At 33.0% G+C, this 16,880-nt stretch overlaps 1 protein-coding gene and 3 long non-coding RNA genes across 5 annotated transcripts in view; 1 reads left to right on the top strand and 3 right to left on the bottom strand.

The window, feature by feature from the left end:
- The window catches only part of LOC147841212 (uncharacterized), a 1,204,737-nt gene that overhangs the window by 836,268 nt on the left and 351,589 nt on the right, over window positions 1-16,880 (bottom strand). The window lies entirely within an intron of this gene.
- Window positions 207-12,450, top strand: LOC147841215 (microtubule-associated protein 10-like). Of its 2 annotated transcripts, XM_087279844.1 has the most exons (3): window positions 207-1,192; window positions 3,638-3,751; window positions 12,191-12,450. In XM_087279844.1, the coding sequence occupies exons 1-3, from the start codon at window positions 331-333 to the stop codon at window positions 12,382-12,384; spliced, it is 1,170 nt and encodes a 389-aa protein (XP_087135970.1). In that variant the 5' UTR covers window positions 207-330; the 3' UTR covers window positions 12,385-12,450. The 2 variants fall into 2 exon arrangements, with proteins under 2 accessions (XP_087135970.1, XP_087135971.1); XM_087279845.1 differs by lacking the exons at window positions 207-1,192; window positions 3,638-3,751 and adding an exon at window positions 8,817-9,802 and having other exon boundaries at window positions 12,191-12,446.
- LOC147841216 (uncharacterized) lies at window positions 5,502-6,759 on the bottom strand. Its single transcript, XR_015506496.1, has 2 exons — window positions 6,602-6,759; window positions 5,502-5,684 (listed from the first exon to the last, which is right to left on the bottom strand). It is a non-coding gene; the product is annotated as an uncharacterized LOC147841216 (long non-coding RNA).
- On the bottom strand, window positions 14,054-15,304 carry LOC147841214 (uncharacterized). The gene is made up of 2 exons (XR_015506497.1): window positions 15,153-15,304; window positions 14,054-14,236 (listed from the first exon to the last, which is right to left on the bottom strand). It is a non-coding gene; the product is annotated as an uncharacterized LOC147841214 (long non-coding RNA).

Below are 16,880 nucleotides of genomic sequence, written 5' to 3'. Positions count from 1 at the left end.
GATATAATGTAATATAATAAAAATGATATCACAATCTTGCTTAGTAATTAATTTAAATGCGATTAACGCTTTTATTTTATGTCAACCCGAATAAAGCACAATAACATTGCTTCAAAACGTTTAAAAAATAATGAAAGCTGATACACTACATTTCCCAGAATACCACAGCTTCCATGACGTATCAAACCTGAGACGGTATCGTTGCTAGGTGATGCGACGCTCGCTTCCGACGTTGGCATAAATCTCCGTTACGTTTAGCCTAAAAATAATCTATATTTTAATATCAACACGTATATAAATGCGTTTTCTTCTACTCCAACACGAAGGAACATGCCACCAACGCAAGAAACTCTCTTTTCGCTGGAACTGGTGATTGACTACGTTCGCTTCGGCGGTTCTCGTGGCACTGTTTTGGATCCTGCAGTGGGAATCCGCTTGTTGGATTTCCCCACATTACTAATCTACCATTCAGGACGAGAAGATCCATCAAAATCAGGCAATGCTGATCTCTGTGTGTCACCCGAGGCTTTATCTCATCCAGACGACGGAGACAACTTTAAATACACCTTCCATAAAGGGAAATCATGTCTGTTCAAGATCAATCTGGATTCATTACACACTCATCTCCTCAACACTCCTCTCTATGCAATGGTGCTCGATGTAAAAGACGAGATTCCCAGACTTATTGGCAGCTCTTTGATTTCCCTGGCCAAAGTGACGGAGAGGATTAAAGTGGATGTGAGAAAACATGGTATTAACACTCCTGCTGCTTATGGAGAGAGACTGAGCAGCCCAATCTGCAACCTGATGGGAAGCAGCATAGGTGTCATCTCTCTAGCATATAAAATAGTGAGTTTAGGAGCTCATTTGATTCCTCATATCCCTGATAGCAGAGTCTATGAGGTCGGCGTGACTTGTGGGAAAGAAGAGCATCAGCTAAAGTGTGAAAATGAAGAGGAGATCCCACCAAAAGTAGAGGAGAAGCACAGTGTTATCTCTCAAGAAATAAGCCTTGATGGGCAGCCTACTGATATAGTGATATCTGAAGCGAAGGAGTGTGGGGTTCCAGCTTATACTCAGACAGAGCGGGCTGAACAGTGTGTGTCGTGGGCTGAGGATGCACAGGAATACACCACTTTCTGCCCTCCACCACTGTTTTACTGCTCCAAGAACAGCCAGCAGGAGAGGAAAAGTAGGATTTTAATCTTATGAAGTGTTGTATTTGACGCATTAATTAAAGGTGTATTGTTTGTCAGAATGAATGAAAAAAAAGCATGCGGAATATAATCTACCATACATTTTTTTAAACAAGTAAAAGGCTTTAATATAGTTCTATTAATTAAAATCTTTTAAATCTTTTAAATTAATTAAATCTTAAAATTAAAAATCTGTAAAAATCTTTACATTTTTCAGGATGAACTGATAGATAGATAGATAGATAGATAGATAGATAGATAGATAGAAAGTTAGATAGATAGATAGATAGATAGATAGATAGATAGATAGATAGATAGATAGATAGATAGATAGATAGATAGATAGATAGATAGATAGATAGATAGATAGATAGAAAGTTAGACGGATGGATGGATGGATGGATGGATGGATGGATGGATGGATGGATAGATAGATAGATAGATAGATAGATAGATAGATAGATAGATAGATAGATAGATAGATAGATAGATAGATAGATAGATAGATAGATAGATAGATAGATAGATAGAAAGTTAGACGGATGGATGGTTGGATGGATGGATGGATGGATGGATGGATAGATAGAATAACAGATAGATAGATAGATAGATAGATAGATAGATAGATAGATAGATAGATAGATAGATAGATAGATAGATAGATAGATAGATAGATAGATAATTTCTCATTCTTCATTGTAATTATTTCCATTAAAACTAAGCATTTAAATACATTTATACTAATGGTTAATGGTAAATATGGTGGAATATTAATTATTGATTTTGGTCAGCATTAATAGCAGTACTTTATTATTCTGACAGATTTTTTCATTTATTTACATTACAAGCTATCATCACATTTGAACTTTTAAGCAAAAAAACTTTTTCCCTCAGCAAAATTTTTATTTTTAGTTTATTAAATGTCTTACATTTTTTATGTTCTGAGAGCTGAGTAAATTATCTTTCCATTTATGTATGGTTTTTAAGACATTATTTGGCAAAGATATGACAATATAACTGAATGTCTGCCATCTAAATACTGAGAAAATCACTTCTCCTAGCCGTGCATATCACTTATAAAAAATAAAATTGGTACTTTTACAAATGAAAATGAATTAATTCTCTAAAGATTTTCACATTTAATATTTTGACTCATACAATGTAACTTTGGGATTTGCTACATGTTTACCTGTGCAACGTAGAGTAAGATGGTCTTGTGGTCCAGAATGATATATAAATATTAGAAACTGCACCTAATTTAAATTTTTGGTCAGTTTGGGTCTGTCCTTTCTTCAATATTTTACTTTTTGACATAATAAATACAAGTTTGATGCATCAAGCATGATACAAAACACACAAAAAAACACAAAAATTTAATTGCATCCCAAATAAAGTTTGTTTTGACAGTGTGTGTGTGTGTGTATGTGTGTGAGAGAGAGAGAGAGAGAGTGTATTAATTATCCATTTATGAATACTATTTATGAATAAATATTTATATATTTAAATATAAAACACACATATTTAAAAGTATATATTGTTCGTATTATATATCTATGTAACAAAATGGTTTTGGACAGTTTTGGTTTCTATAGCCCCTTTCACACATACAGACCTTTCCGGTAAATTGCCGGCAATTTTCCGGAAAGCTTGTATGTGTGAACAGGTCCTTTTTGAAAATACCGGTAAACTCGTTCTGGCTATTTTCCGGAAAGAGAAGTTGTAACATTACCGGCAATTTGCCGGAATGCTGCGCTGTGTGAATGCAGAAAAAAGATTGCCGTAATAAGCGCGTGCACGTCTAGAACGTGCTGACGTGAGACGTCTGCTTTAGCCAATCACAACAGTCAGACGCATTTACGTCCGCGCGGTTTGTGAGAATAAAAGCCTTGGAATATTTTTCCAGACACATTTAGCTGCTAGAAGTTAGTCAGATCACGTTTATATGTTCTTCTTAATGCCAACTGTGTAAATAATCATCGATGAGATGCTTATGATAAGCCGTTGTTTGTTTACCTTCAAGCTTTGCGTGTGCCTGTGAAACAGCCTGTGAGCGCCTGCACACGCACATATTATGAACATCTCGACATGCGAAAGTGATCCTGCGAAAGTTGTTCACAATATTGATCATCCACAGAGTTTGTGATGTAGTCAAATGTTTACAAATACAAGCGCAGCCGTTTAAAGCTCATTTGTGGTGAATGATGTCAGAATTTACCGCTATTTTGGAATGGATGTGTGAATGCTCTTTTCCGGAAAATTTCCGTAACGTCCTCGCCTGTGTGAACAGCGCTTTTTTGAATATACCAGTAAAGTCGTTCCGGAAATTTTCCAGATATTTACCGGTATCACTGTGTGAAAGGGGCTTATGTGTGGATCCCAGCACTAAATACAACACATGCAAAAGTTCCATTTCAAATAATAACATTGTTTTCCTATGTCAGGCGTCACTGGGTTACTTGCAGCAATGGAGAGTCTCAATATAGAGGATCCAGAAGATGTAAACGATGAGGAAGAATCATCTGACATGCATGAATTTCCAGAAAAGGACAGACTGAGTAAGTTACATTCAACTCCAAAGCCTCCGCATAAAGAGACTGACTCAGCTCCTGAACTCATAATTACAATATTTAATTAAGTTGTTAATGCATATTTTCAGAGCATCCATGGGGGATTTTTTTTTTGCAGACGTAGGCCTAATACATTTTAAAATAAGTTTTGCTATGGTAATGCAGTCCGTCCACACTACTGCAGAGTTTTCAAACCCCCAAAACGGAGTGTTTTGAAAATGCTGAAAAGGCTGTTTTGGTTTTAAAATGCTGCTGCTCCGTATCAGTGTCGATGGGGAAAACGGAGAGATCTGAAAACAGAAGCGTGGCTGCAGACATTCACGTCTCTTATTGGGGCTTTTCTCGAAATTAAGGTTTTCTCTTCCTTTCCCGATTCCTGAGGACACGTCGGGTAACTCTTCAAAGGGAACAGTGCACTTTATAATGTCATTCACATCACCCTGGCTACATTGTTTCACCATCTTTACAACAAAATGAAAACATGATACAAGTAGGGATGGGTATCGAAACTCTGTAGTTTATCGGTATCTGTGCTACATTGTAAAAGACCGAAGTATCGATAAGCTCTGAAGTTAACGGTCCTGCTATCGGATTAAACATTACTTACAGTAGTGTAATTTAACTGACCAACCTTTTCTAATTTGTGATATTTGATATTCGTCTGCACACTTGGCAATCTCACATGAGAAATGCTTGTGTTTCCGGCAAGCACGTCAAGTGTAAAAGCCTTCACAGTTCTCGGCTGTGTGCGCGCACTCATAAGCTACATTATCTCCCTAATTTGAGTTGACCTTGTTTACAGAAAGGTAAGGTAATTTTATGAGCTTACAGCTAGCTCTAGAGAAAAAAAAAAAATTGTATTTATTTCTTAATATTTAAAAACAAATTTGAGTAAATTTTTACGTTAATATATTTTCAGTATCGCTTTTAAACTAATAGTCACTGCATTTTAGCAATAAGAAGCTACAATACAGGTTACTGAACTGAAGCTTGACTACAAAATTCAATCTCAAATCAAACCGAAATCGCAATATCTGCCAAAAAAAAAACATTTTAATAACTCCTAATTAGATATTTTCCCCAAATCGCACAGCCCTAGTGTAGACATGGCCTGAGTGCAACATACACAACTCAAAATCCAAATCAACATTATTCGCGATGCTAATCCACTGCATTTAGATGCATGTCACATTAAAAGAGAACAAATCTGTTCTAACTCTAACAATGTTTTTCTTTAATCCATCTGCAACCAATTCACCTTTTGGAAAAATAATTATATGAGATCACATATCTGTACATTAAACTAGTACAGCAGAATCCATTCATAATAGCCTACTTCACCTTGAAGAACAATACACTTTTGAGTCAACAAAGTATAAATGCTTTTAGGTATTTCTCCTATCCTAAGAGATGGAGATGTCATTTTGTTTGGCGGTATGAAAGAAGGGAACATCAGAGGATTCTCCCCTGTCTGTGTCCCCAATGTATTACTGAAACGACTGAAAAGAAAATAGCTTTATTAACCTTGACACTGCAAGGACTTGGCTGTGTAACCTGTCTAATCAAATGTGCAATTATCTGACCATGATACACACTGACTGTTCAGAAGACAGAGAATACACTGAAGTGTTCTGAGTGACACGACACAAATGTCTACTACAATGCTAACACTGATTTTCCAGCACTTCTGATGATTTATCAGTTTAGAAATTGAAAAATGACAGAATAAAATTGACTATGAAGCAGTACAGGCCGTTTCCTTTCTTACAAAAAGTACAATGATTTATTATTTTGACAAATACAATAAATGATTTCATGTTCATATACCAAGGTATTTGCATGAAATCTCGAAGCTAATGAGTTTACCATTGCACTTGTTCGATACAAACATGATCATTTTATATAGTTTGATTTGCAGTCTCTATAAAAAGAAAAAGACAGAAAATGTGATGCACAAAAAGCTGAAATACAAGAGATAAAAATAAAAATCTCACTTAAAAATACATGCAAAAACTGAAAATACAAAATAAATGTTCGCATTTCAACAAATCTAGCTTATTATAGCTTCAGATCAACATAATAAACCAAGATGTGCTTTAAAAAGACTAAATGACAGGTAATAAATTGTATAAAAAAATAATAATTTGAACCTTCTTCTATCAACCTTCTTCTATCATATAGCTGTATTGTTGATTATTAAGAAAATTCAAGAGCCCTCTAGTGGATATCTGCTAGTCTGCCTATAAAATCAACTTTATTTTGACAGGCTTTGTGTTTTTTAAAGCACAATCCCTGAACTAAATTAACTTGATAACTCCATAAACAGAAAAAGCCCATAATTAAAACAATATTGAGAGACAATGACATTTTCTATTGTTTGATAACTGTATACCTGTCTGATTCTGTTATATTTTCACCTCAGTATTGTTCAAGGACATGCACACTAACCAACAGTAAAAAGCCAGGTAATTACTCACAATACTCTAAATCTCTATGACTCGCGTACTACCTAGTGAGCTGTCAAACAGATATCATTTTTGGGCATCATTAGCATTGACAACAAGGAACGCGCCCAAGACGCCCAAACCTGCTGCACGGACTGTGACGCCTAGGTAGGGAGCTTACTAGGTTTGAGTCAAAATACTAACCATTATTCCAACTTAAACAGCATTCAGCCTATTTTTCGTGGAATCAAACACACAACATCTTCACTAAACTAAAGGAAAACACAATCGTAGTTTTTCCAAACCGATACTAACATAGTAACGTTAACTGTTATTTCAAAAATCACAACACAGCAAGTAACAAGTGAGTACAAATCTCATAAACGAACCTTACCCTCGGCATTTAGAGTAAAAGAAAGTCCCATATTGTGTGGAAGAGCGTCAGTTGCATCCCTTTAAAATACAAAGCCAGGGGTATGATCATATTCCACAGAAGACAGTTCACAGGAGAGCTGGTACCTTCACCCTCCACTCACTCAATCCAAATACTGCCGTTTGTTCGGCTCACATGAAGCCGGCCTGTAGCTCCGCCCCTTGTGGAAGATGATTAGTCGAGCTGTTGCCAAACCCCGCCCACGCACTTGTTCACGGGGAGGGCAAGAATGTATATAAACAGCGGTAAACAGACTCCTCAAAGCAGGTATTTTGGGTAACTATATATTTTTACAACAGGTCAATTAAATGAAATACTATGGTGTGTGGAGATTTAAGGCTAAAATATTCCTTGGACATCAGTTTAAAAACAGCTATAGTATGAAACTGGAGTAATAGTGGCCCCAACTGGAAAACTGGGGGAATATATTTATATATTATATTATATTATATTATATTATATTATATTATATTATATTATATTATATTATATTATATTGTATTATATTATATTATATTATATTTAACAAAATGACCTTAATAAAGGAAAGTTGGGATTTTGAAACAAACAAAGTTGCAGGTTTTTAATGGAAATGCCACTAAAATGTATTTATTAATTTAACAATTATTTTTGAAGTTTTCATTTTACATTGAAATGCAAAAATACTATATAAATAAATTCATAACCGGACATCATCTGAGCAGTATATTCACATTGCACTTTTCATGAGGAACTATGGAATGAAAGGTTATATTTAATAAATATTGTTATAATGTCGGTTTATAATAATAATAATAATAATAATAATAATAATAATTTATTATTATTATATTATTATTTTTATTTTTATTACTATTATTATTATACATGTTTCATACATTATCACACATATAATTAAATTAATTTGTTCGAATTTATAATTAGAATGACAATGATTTAAATACATTTATAATTCATATAATAATAATAATAACAATAATAAAAATGTCTGTTGTTGTTGGTAGTAGAGTTATCATTATTATAAGCATTATTGAGAATGTGTATTATTAGAATGAATTATTATTGCTATTAATATTTATCATTATTATTCATAATTTTAATACTACATAACATATAAATAATTACTATTTTATTAAAGCAATTATAATACACAAATAATATAACTATTGCTGTTGTTATTATTATTATTATTATTATTATTATTATTATTATTATTATTATTAAAATATTCCACTCATTATCACATCACAAAACCAAAAAATATTTATTATAAAAAAGGTAATAGAGAACTAATGTAATGTAATAAAAATTATTATTATTATAAAAAATATTCCACAGGTTGTTACATACTAAGAGTACATAGTTAAACACGACAAACCATGAAATAGTCATTATAAAAGGTAACAGAGATTTAATGTAATGTAATGTAATGTAATGTAATTGTGTATGAAATGTGCTATATAAATAAACTTGCCTTGCCTTGCCTAATGTAATGTAATAAAAATGATTTTTCACTCATCCGAATCTTGCTTGGTAATAAAATATAGGTGTTAATCGCATTTAAATTAATGTCAACCTGAAAAAAAGTCCAAAAATAATGCTTTAAACTGTTTAAAATAATATTAAATTTACTACTGTTATTATTTTAGACATGAATATAATAATAATAATAATAATAATAATAATAATAGTAATTATTATTATTATCATTATTATAGAAATATTCCACTCGTTATCACATACTAAGGGTACATTTAAATTAATGTCAACCTGGAAAAGGTTCAAAAATATTGCTTTAAACTGTTTAAAATAATAATACATTTACTATTGTTATTATCTTAGGCATTATTATTATTATTATTATTATTATTATTATTACTATTATTATAGAAATATTCGTTATCACATACTAAGGTTATACAGTTAAACATGACAAACCATGAAATAATAATTATTATTAAGGTAACAAAGATATAATGTAATATAATAAAAATGATATCACAATTTTGCTTAGTAATTAATTTAAATGCGATTAACGCTTTTATTTTATGTCAACCCGAATAAAGCACAATAACATTGCTTCAAAACGTTTAAAAAATAATGAAAGCTGATACACTACATTTCCCAGAATACCACAGCTTCCATGACGTATCAAACCTGAGACGGTATCGTTGCTAGGTGATGCGACGCTCGCTTCCGACGTTGGCATAAATCTCCGTTACGTTTAGCCTAAAAATAATCTATATTTTAATATCAACACGTATATAAATGCGTTTTCTTCTACTCCAACACGAAGGAACATGCCACCAACGCAAGAAACTCTCTTTTCGCTGGAACTGGTGATTGACTACGTTCGCTTCGGCGGTTCTCGTGGCACTGTTTTGGATCCTGCAGTGGGAATCCGCTTGTTGGATTTCCCCACATTACTAATCTACCATTCAGGACGAGAAGATCCATCAAAATCAGGCAATGCTGATCTCTGTGTGTCACCCGAGGCTTTATCTCATCCAGACGACGGAGACAACTTTAAATACACCTTCCATAAAGGGAAATCATGTCTGTTCAAGATCAATCTGGATTCATTACACACTCATCTCCTCAACACTCCTCTCTATGCAATGGTGCTCGATGTAAAAGACGAGATTCCCAGACTTATTGGCAGCTCTTTGATTTCCCTGGCCAAAGTGACGGAGAGGATTAAAGTGGATGTGAGAAAACATGGTATTAACACTCCTGCTGCTTATGGAGAGAGACTGAGCAGCCCAATCTGCAACCTGATGGGAAGCAGCATAGGTGTCATCTCTCTAGCATATAAAATAGTGAGTTTAGGAGCTCATTTGATTCCTCATATCCCTGATAGCAGAGTCTATGAGGTCGGCGTGACTTGTGGGAAAGAAGAGCATCAGCTAAAGTGTGAAAATGAAGAGGAGATCCCACCAAAAGTAGAGGAGAAGCACAGTGTTATCTCTCAAGAAATAAGCCTTGATGGGCAGCCTACTGATATAGTGATATCTGAAGCGAAGGAGTGTGGGGTTCCAGCTTATACTCAGACAGAGCGGGCTGAACAGTGTGTGTCGTGGGCTGAGGATGCACAGGAATACACCACTTTCTGCCCTCCACCACTGTTTTACTGCTCCAAGAACAGCCAGCAGGAGAGGAAAAGTAGGATTTTAATCTTATGAAGTGTTGTATTTGACGCATTAATTAAAGGTGTATTGTTTGTCAGAATGAATGAAAAAAAAGCATGCGGAATATAATCTACCATACATTTTTTTAAACAAGTAAAAGGCTTTAATATAGTTCTATTAATTAAAATCTTTTAAATCTTTTAAATTAATTAAATCTTAAAATTAAAAATCTGTAAAAATCTTTACATTTTTCAGGATGAACTGATAGATAGATAGATAGATAGATAGATAGATAGATAGATAGATAGATAGATAGATAGAAAGTTAGATAGATAGATAGATAGATAGATAGATAGATAGATAGATAGATAGATAGATAGATAGATAGATAGATAGATGATAGATAGATAGATAGAAAGTTAGACGGATGGATGGATGGATGGATGGATGGATGGATGGATGGATAGATAGATAGATAGATAGATAGATAGATAGATAGATAGATAGATAGATAGATAGATAGATAGATAGAAAGTTAGACGGATGGATGGTTGGATGGATGGATGGATGGATGGATAGATAGAATAACAGATAGATAGATAGATAGATAGATAGATAGATAGATAGATAGATAGATAGATAGATAGATAGATAGATAGATAATTTCTCATTCTTCATTGTAATTATTTCCATTAAAACTAAGCATTTAAATACATTTATACTAATGGTTAATGGTAAATATGGTGGAATATTAATTATTGATTTTGGTCAGCATTAATAGCAGTACTTTATTATTCTGACAGATTTTTTCATTTATTTACATTACAAGCTATCATCACATTTGAACTTTTAAGCAAAAAAACTTTTTCCCTCAGCAAAATTTTTATTTTTAGTTTATTAAATGTCTTACATTTTTTATGTTCTGAGAGCTGAGTAAATTATCTTTCCATTTATGTATGGTTTTTAAGACATTATTTGGCAAAGATATGACAATATAACTGAATGTCTGCCATCTAAATACTGAGAAAATCACTTCTCCTAGCCGTGCATATCACTTATAAAAAATAAAATTGGTACTTTTACAAATGAAAATGAATTAATTCTCTAAAGATTTTCACATTTAATATTTTGACTCATACAATGTAACTTTGGGATTTGCTACATGTTTACCTGTGCAACGTAGAGTAAGATGGTCTTGTGGTCCAGAATGATATATAAATATTAGAAACTGCACCTAATTTAAATTTTTGGTCAGTTTGGGTCTGTCCTTTCTTCAATATTTTACTTTTTGACATAATAAATACAAGTTTGATGCATCAAGCATGATACAAAACACACAAAAAAACACAAAAATTTAATTGCATCCCAAATAAAGTTTGTTTTGACAGTGTGTGTGTGTGTGTATGTGTGTGAGAGAGAGAGAGAGAGAGTGTATTAATTATCCATTTATGAATACTATTTATGAATAAATATTTATATATTTAAATATAAAACACACATATTTAAAAGTATATATTGTTCGTATTATATATCTATGTAACAAAATGGTTTTGGACAGTTTTGGTTTCTATAGCCCCTTTCACACATACAGACCTTTCCGGTAAATTGCCGGCAATTTTCCGGAAAGCTTGTATGTGTGAACAGGTCCTTTTTGAAAATACCGGTAAACTCGTTCTGGCTATTTTCCGGAAAGAGAAGTTGTAACATTACCGGCAATTTGCCGGAATGCTGCGCTGTGTGAATGCAGAAAAAAGATTGCCGTAATAAGCGCGTGCACGTCTAGAACGTGCTGACGTGAGACGTCTGCTTTAGCCAATCACAACAGTCAGACGCATTTACGTCCGCGCGGTTTGTGAGAATAAAAGCCTTGGAATATTTTTCCAGACACATTTAGCTGCTAGAAGTTAGTCAGATCACGTTTATATGTTCTTCTTAATGCCAACTGTGTAAATAATCATCGATGAGATGCTTATGATAAGCCGTTGTTTGTTTACCTTCAAGCTTTGCGTGTGCCTGTGAAACAGCCTGTGAGCGCCTGCACACGCACATATTATGAACATCTCGACATGCGAAAGTGATCCTGCGAAAGTTGTTCACAATATTGATCATCCACAGAGTTTGTGATGTAGTCAAATGTTTACAAATACAAGCGCAGCCGTTTAAAGCTCATTTGTGGTGAATGATGTCAGAATTTACCGCTATTTTGGAATGGATGTGTGAATGCTCTTTTCCGGAAAATTTCCGTAACGTCCTCGCCTGTGTGAACAGCGCTTTTTTGAATATACCAGTAAAGTCGTTCCGGAAATTTTCCAGATATTTACCGGTATCACTGTGTGAAAGGGGCTTATGTGTGGATCCCAGCACTAAATACAACACATGCAAAAGTTCCATTTCAAATAATAACATTGTTTTCCTATGTCAGGCGTCACTGGGTTACTTGCAGCAATGGAGAGTCTCAATATAGAGGATCCAGAAGATGTAAACGATGAGGAAGAATCATCTGACATGCATGAATTTCCAGAAAAGGACAGACTGAGTAAGTTACATTCAACTCCAAAGCCTCCGCATAAAGAGACTGACTCAGCTCCTGAACTCATAATTACAATATTTAATTAAGTTGTTAATGCATATTTTCAGAGCATCCATGGGGGATTTTTTTTTTGCAGACGTAGGCCTAATACATTTTAAAATAAGTTTTGCTATGGTAATGCAGTCCGTCCACACTACTGCAGAGTTTTCAAACCCCCAAAACGGAGTGTTTTGAAAATGCTGAAAAGGCTGTTTTGGTTTTAAAATGCTGCTGCTCCGTATCAGTGTCGATGGGGAAAACGGAGAGATCTGAAAACAGAAGCGTGGCTGCAGACATTCACGTCTCTTATTGGGGCTTTTCTCGAAATTAAGGTTTTCTCTTCCTTTCCCGATTCCTGAGGACACGTCGGGTAACTCTTCAAAGGGAACAGTGCACTTTATAATGTCATTCACATCACCCTGGCTACATTGTTTCACCATCTTTACAACAAAATGAAAACATGATACAAGTAGGGATGGGTATCGAAACTCTGTAGTTTATCGGTATCTGTGCTACATTGTAAAAGACCGAAGTATCGATAAGCTCTGAAGTTAACGGTCCTGCTATCGGATTAAACATTACTTACAGTAGTGTAATTTAACTGACCAACCTTTTCTAATTTGTGATATTTGATATTCGTCTGCACACTTGGCAATCTCACATGAGAAATGCTTGTGTTTCCGGCAAGCACGTCAAGTGTAAAAGCCTTCACAGTTCTCGGCTGTGTGCGCGCACTCATAAGCTACATTATCTCCCTAATTTGAGTTGACCTTGTTTACAGAAAGGTAAGGTAATTTTATGAGCTTACAGCTAGCTCTAGAGAAAAAAAAAAATTGTATTTATTTCTTAATATTTAAAAACAAATTTGAGTAAATTTTTACGTTAATATATTTTCAGTATCGCTTTTAAACTAATAGTCACTGCATTTTAGCAATAAGAAGCTACAATACAGGTTACTGAACTGAAGCTTGACTACAAAATTCAATCTCAAATCAAACCGAAATCGCAATATCTGCCAAAAAAAAAACATTTTAATAACTCCTAATTAGATATTTTCCCCAAATCGCACAGCCCTAGTGTAGACATGGCCTGAGTGCAACATACACAACTCAAAATCCAAATCAACATTATTCGCGATGCTAATCCACTGCATTTAGATGCATGTCACATTAAAAGAGAACAAATCTGTTCTAACTCTAACAATGTTTTTCTTTAATCCATCTGCAACCAATTCACCTTTTGGAAAAATAATTATATGAGATCACATATCTGTACATTAAACTAGTACAGCAGAATCCATTCATAATAGCCTACTTCACCTTGAAGAACAATACACTTTTGAGTCAACAAAGTATAAATGCTTTTAGGTATTTCTCCTATCCTAAGAGATGGAGATGTCATTTTGTTTGGCGGTATGAAAGAAGGGAACATCAGAGGATTCTCCCCTGTCTGTGTCCCCAATGTATTACTGAAACGACTGAAAAGAAAATAGCTTTATTAACCTTGACACTGCAAGGACTTGGCTGTGTAACCTGTCTAATCAAATGTGCAATTATCTGACCATGATACACACTGACTGTTCAGAAGACAGAGAATACACTGAAGTGTTCTGAGTGACACGACACAAATGTCTACTACAATGCTAACACTGATTTTCCAGCACTTCTGATGATTTATCAGTTTAGAAATTGAAAAATGACAGAATAAAATTGACTATGAAGCAGTACAGGCCGTTTCCTTTCTTACAAAAAGTACAATGATTTATTATTTTGACAAATACAATAAATGATTTCATGTTCATATACCAAGGTATTTGCATGAAATCTCGAAGCTAATGAGTTTACCATTGCACTTGTTCGATACAAACATGATCATTTTATATAGTTTGATTTGCAGTCTCTATAAAAAGAAAAAGACAGAAAATGTGATGCACAAAAAGCTGAAATACAAGAGATAAAAATAAAAATCTCACTTAAAAATACATGCAAAAACTGAAAATACAAAATAAATGTTCGCATTTCAACAAATCTAGCTTATTATAGCTTCAGATCAACATAATAAACCAAGATGTGCTTTAAAAAGACTAAATGACAGGTAATAAATTGTATAAAAAATAATAATTTGAACCTTCTTCTATCAACCTTCTTCTATCATATAGCTGTATTGTTGATTATTAAGAAAATTCAAGAGCCCTCTAGTGGATATCTGCTAGTCTGCCTATAAAATCAACTTTATTTTGACAGGCTTTGTGTTTTTTAAAGCACAATCCCTGAACTAAATTAACTTGATAACTCCATAAACAGAAAAAGCCCATAATTAAAACAATATTGAGAGACAATGACATTTTCTATTGTTTGATAACTGTATACCTGTCTGATTCTGTTATATTTTCACCTCAGTATTGTTCAAGGACATGCACACTAACCAACAGTAAAAAGCCAGGTAATTACTCACAATACTCTAAATCTCTATGACTCGCGTACTACCTAGTGAGCTGTCAAACAGATATCATTTTTGGGCATCATTAGCATTGACAACAAGGAACGCGCCCAAGACGCCCAAACCTGCTGCACGGACTGTGACGCCTAGGTAGGGAGCTTACTAGGTTTGAGTCAAAATACTAACCATTATTCCAACTTAAACAGCATTCAGCCTATTTTTCGTGGAATCAAACACACAACATCTTCACTAAACTAAAGGAAAACACAATCGTAGTTTTTCCAAACCGATACTAACATAGTAACGTTAACTGTTATTTCAAAAATCACAACACAGCAAGTAACAAGTGAGTACAAATCTCATAAACGAACCTTACCCTCGGCATTTAGAGTAAAAGAAAGTCCCATATTGTGTGGAAGAGCGTCAGTTGCATCCCTTTAAAATACAAAGCCAGGGGTATGATCATATTCCACAGAAGACAGTTCACAGGAGAGCTGGTACCTTCACCCTCCACTCACTCAATCCAAATACTGCCGTTTGTTCGGCTCACATGAAGCCGGCCTGTAGCTCCGCCCCTTGTGGAAGATGATTAGTCGAGCTGTTGCCAAACCCCGCCCACGCACTTGTTCACGGGGAGGGCAAGAATGTATATAAACAGCGGTAAACAGACTCCTCAAAGCAGGTATTTTGGGTAACTATATATTTTTACAACAGGTCAATTAAATGAAATACTATGGTGTGTGGAGATTTAAGGCTAAAATATTCCTTGGACATCAGTTTAAAAACAGCTATAGTATGAAACTGGAGTAATAGTGGCCCCAACTGGAAAACTGGGGGAATATATTTATATATTATATTATATTATATTATATTATATTATATTATATTATATTATATTATATTATATTATATTGTATTATATTATATTATATTATATTTAACAAAATGACCTTAATAAAGGAAAGTTGGGATTTTGAAACAAACAAAGTTGCAGGTTTTTAATGGAAATGCCACTAAAATGTATTTATTAATTTAACAATTATTTTTGAAGTTTTCATTTTACATTGAAATGCAAAAATACTATATAAATAAATTCATAACCGGACATCATCTGAGCAGTATATTCACATTGCACTTTTCATGAGGAACTATGGAATGAAAGGTTATATTTAATAAATATTGTTATAATGTCGGTTTATAATAATAATAATAATAATAATAATAATTTATTATTATTATATTATTATTTTTATTTTTATTACTATTATTATTATACATGTTTCATACATTATCACACATATAATTAAATTAATTTGTTCGAATTTATAATTAGAATGACAATGATTTAAATACATTTATAATTCATATAATAATAATAATAACAATAATAAAAATGTCTGTTGTTGTTGGTAGTAGAGTTATCATTATTATAAGCATTATTGAGAATGTGTATTATTAGAATGAATTATTATTGCTATTAATATTTATCATTATTATTCATAATTTTAATACTACATAACATATAAATAATTACTATTTTATTAAAGCAATTATAATACACAAATAATATAACTATTGCTGTTGTTATTATTATTATTATTATTATTATTATTATTATTATTATTATTATTAAAATATTCCACTCATTATCACATCACAAAACCAAAAAATATTTATTATAAAAAAGGTAATAGAGAACTAATGTAATGTAATAAAAATTATTATTATTATAAAAAATATTCCACAGGTTGTTACATACTAAGAGTACATAGTTAAACACGACAAACCATGAAATAGTCATTATAAAAGGTAACAGAGATTTAATGTAATGTAATGTAATGTAATGTAATTGTGTATGAAATGTGCTATATAAATAAACTTGCCTTGCCTTGCCTAATGTAATGTAATAAAAATGATTTTTCACTCATCCGAATCTTGCTTGGTAATAAAATATAGGTGTTAATCGCATTTAAATTAATGTCAACCTGAAAAAAAGTCCAAAAATAATGCTTTAAACTGTTTAAAATAATATTAAATTTACTACTGTTATTATTTTAGACATGAATATAATAATAATAATAATAATAATAATAATAATAGTAAT

Source organism: Danio rerio, chromosome 13 (genome assembly GCF_052040795.2).
Source record: "Danio rerio strain M-AB ecotype USA chromosome 13, GRCz13ab, whole genome shotgun sequence".
Taxonomy (NCBI): domain Eukaryota; kingdom Metazoa; phylum Chordata; class Actinopteri; order Cypriniformes; family Danionidae; genus Danio; species Danio rerio.
This window is presented reverse-complemented; position numbering and strand designations above follow the sequence as displayed.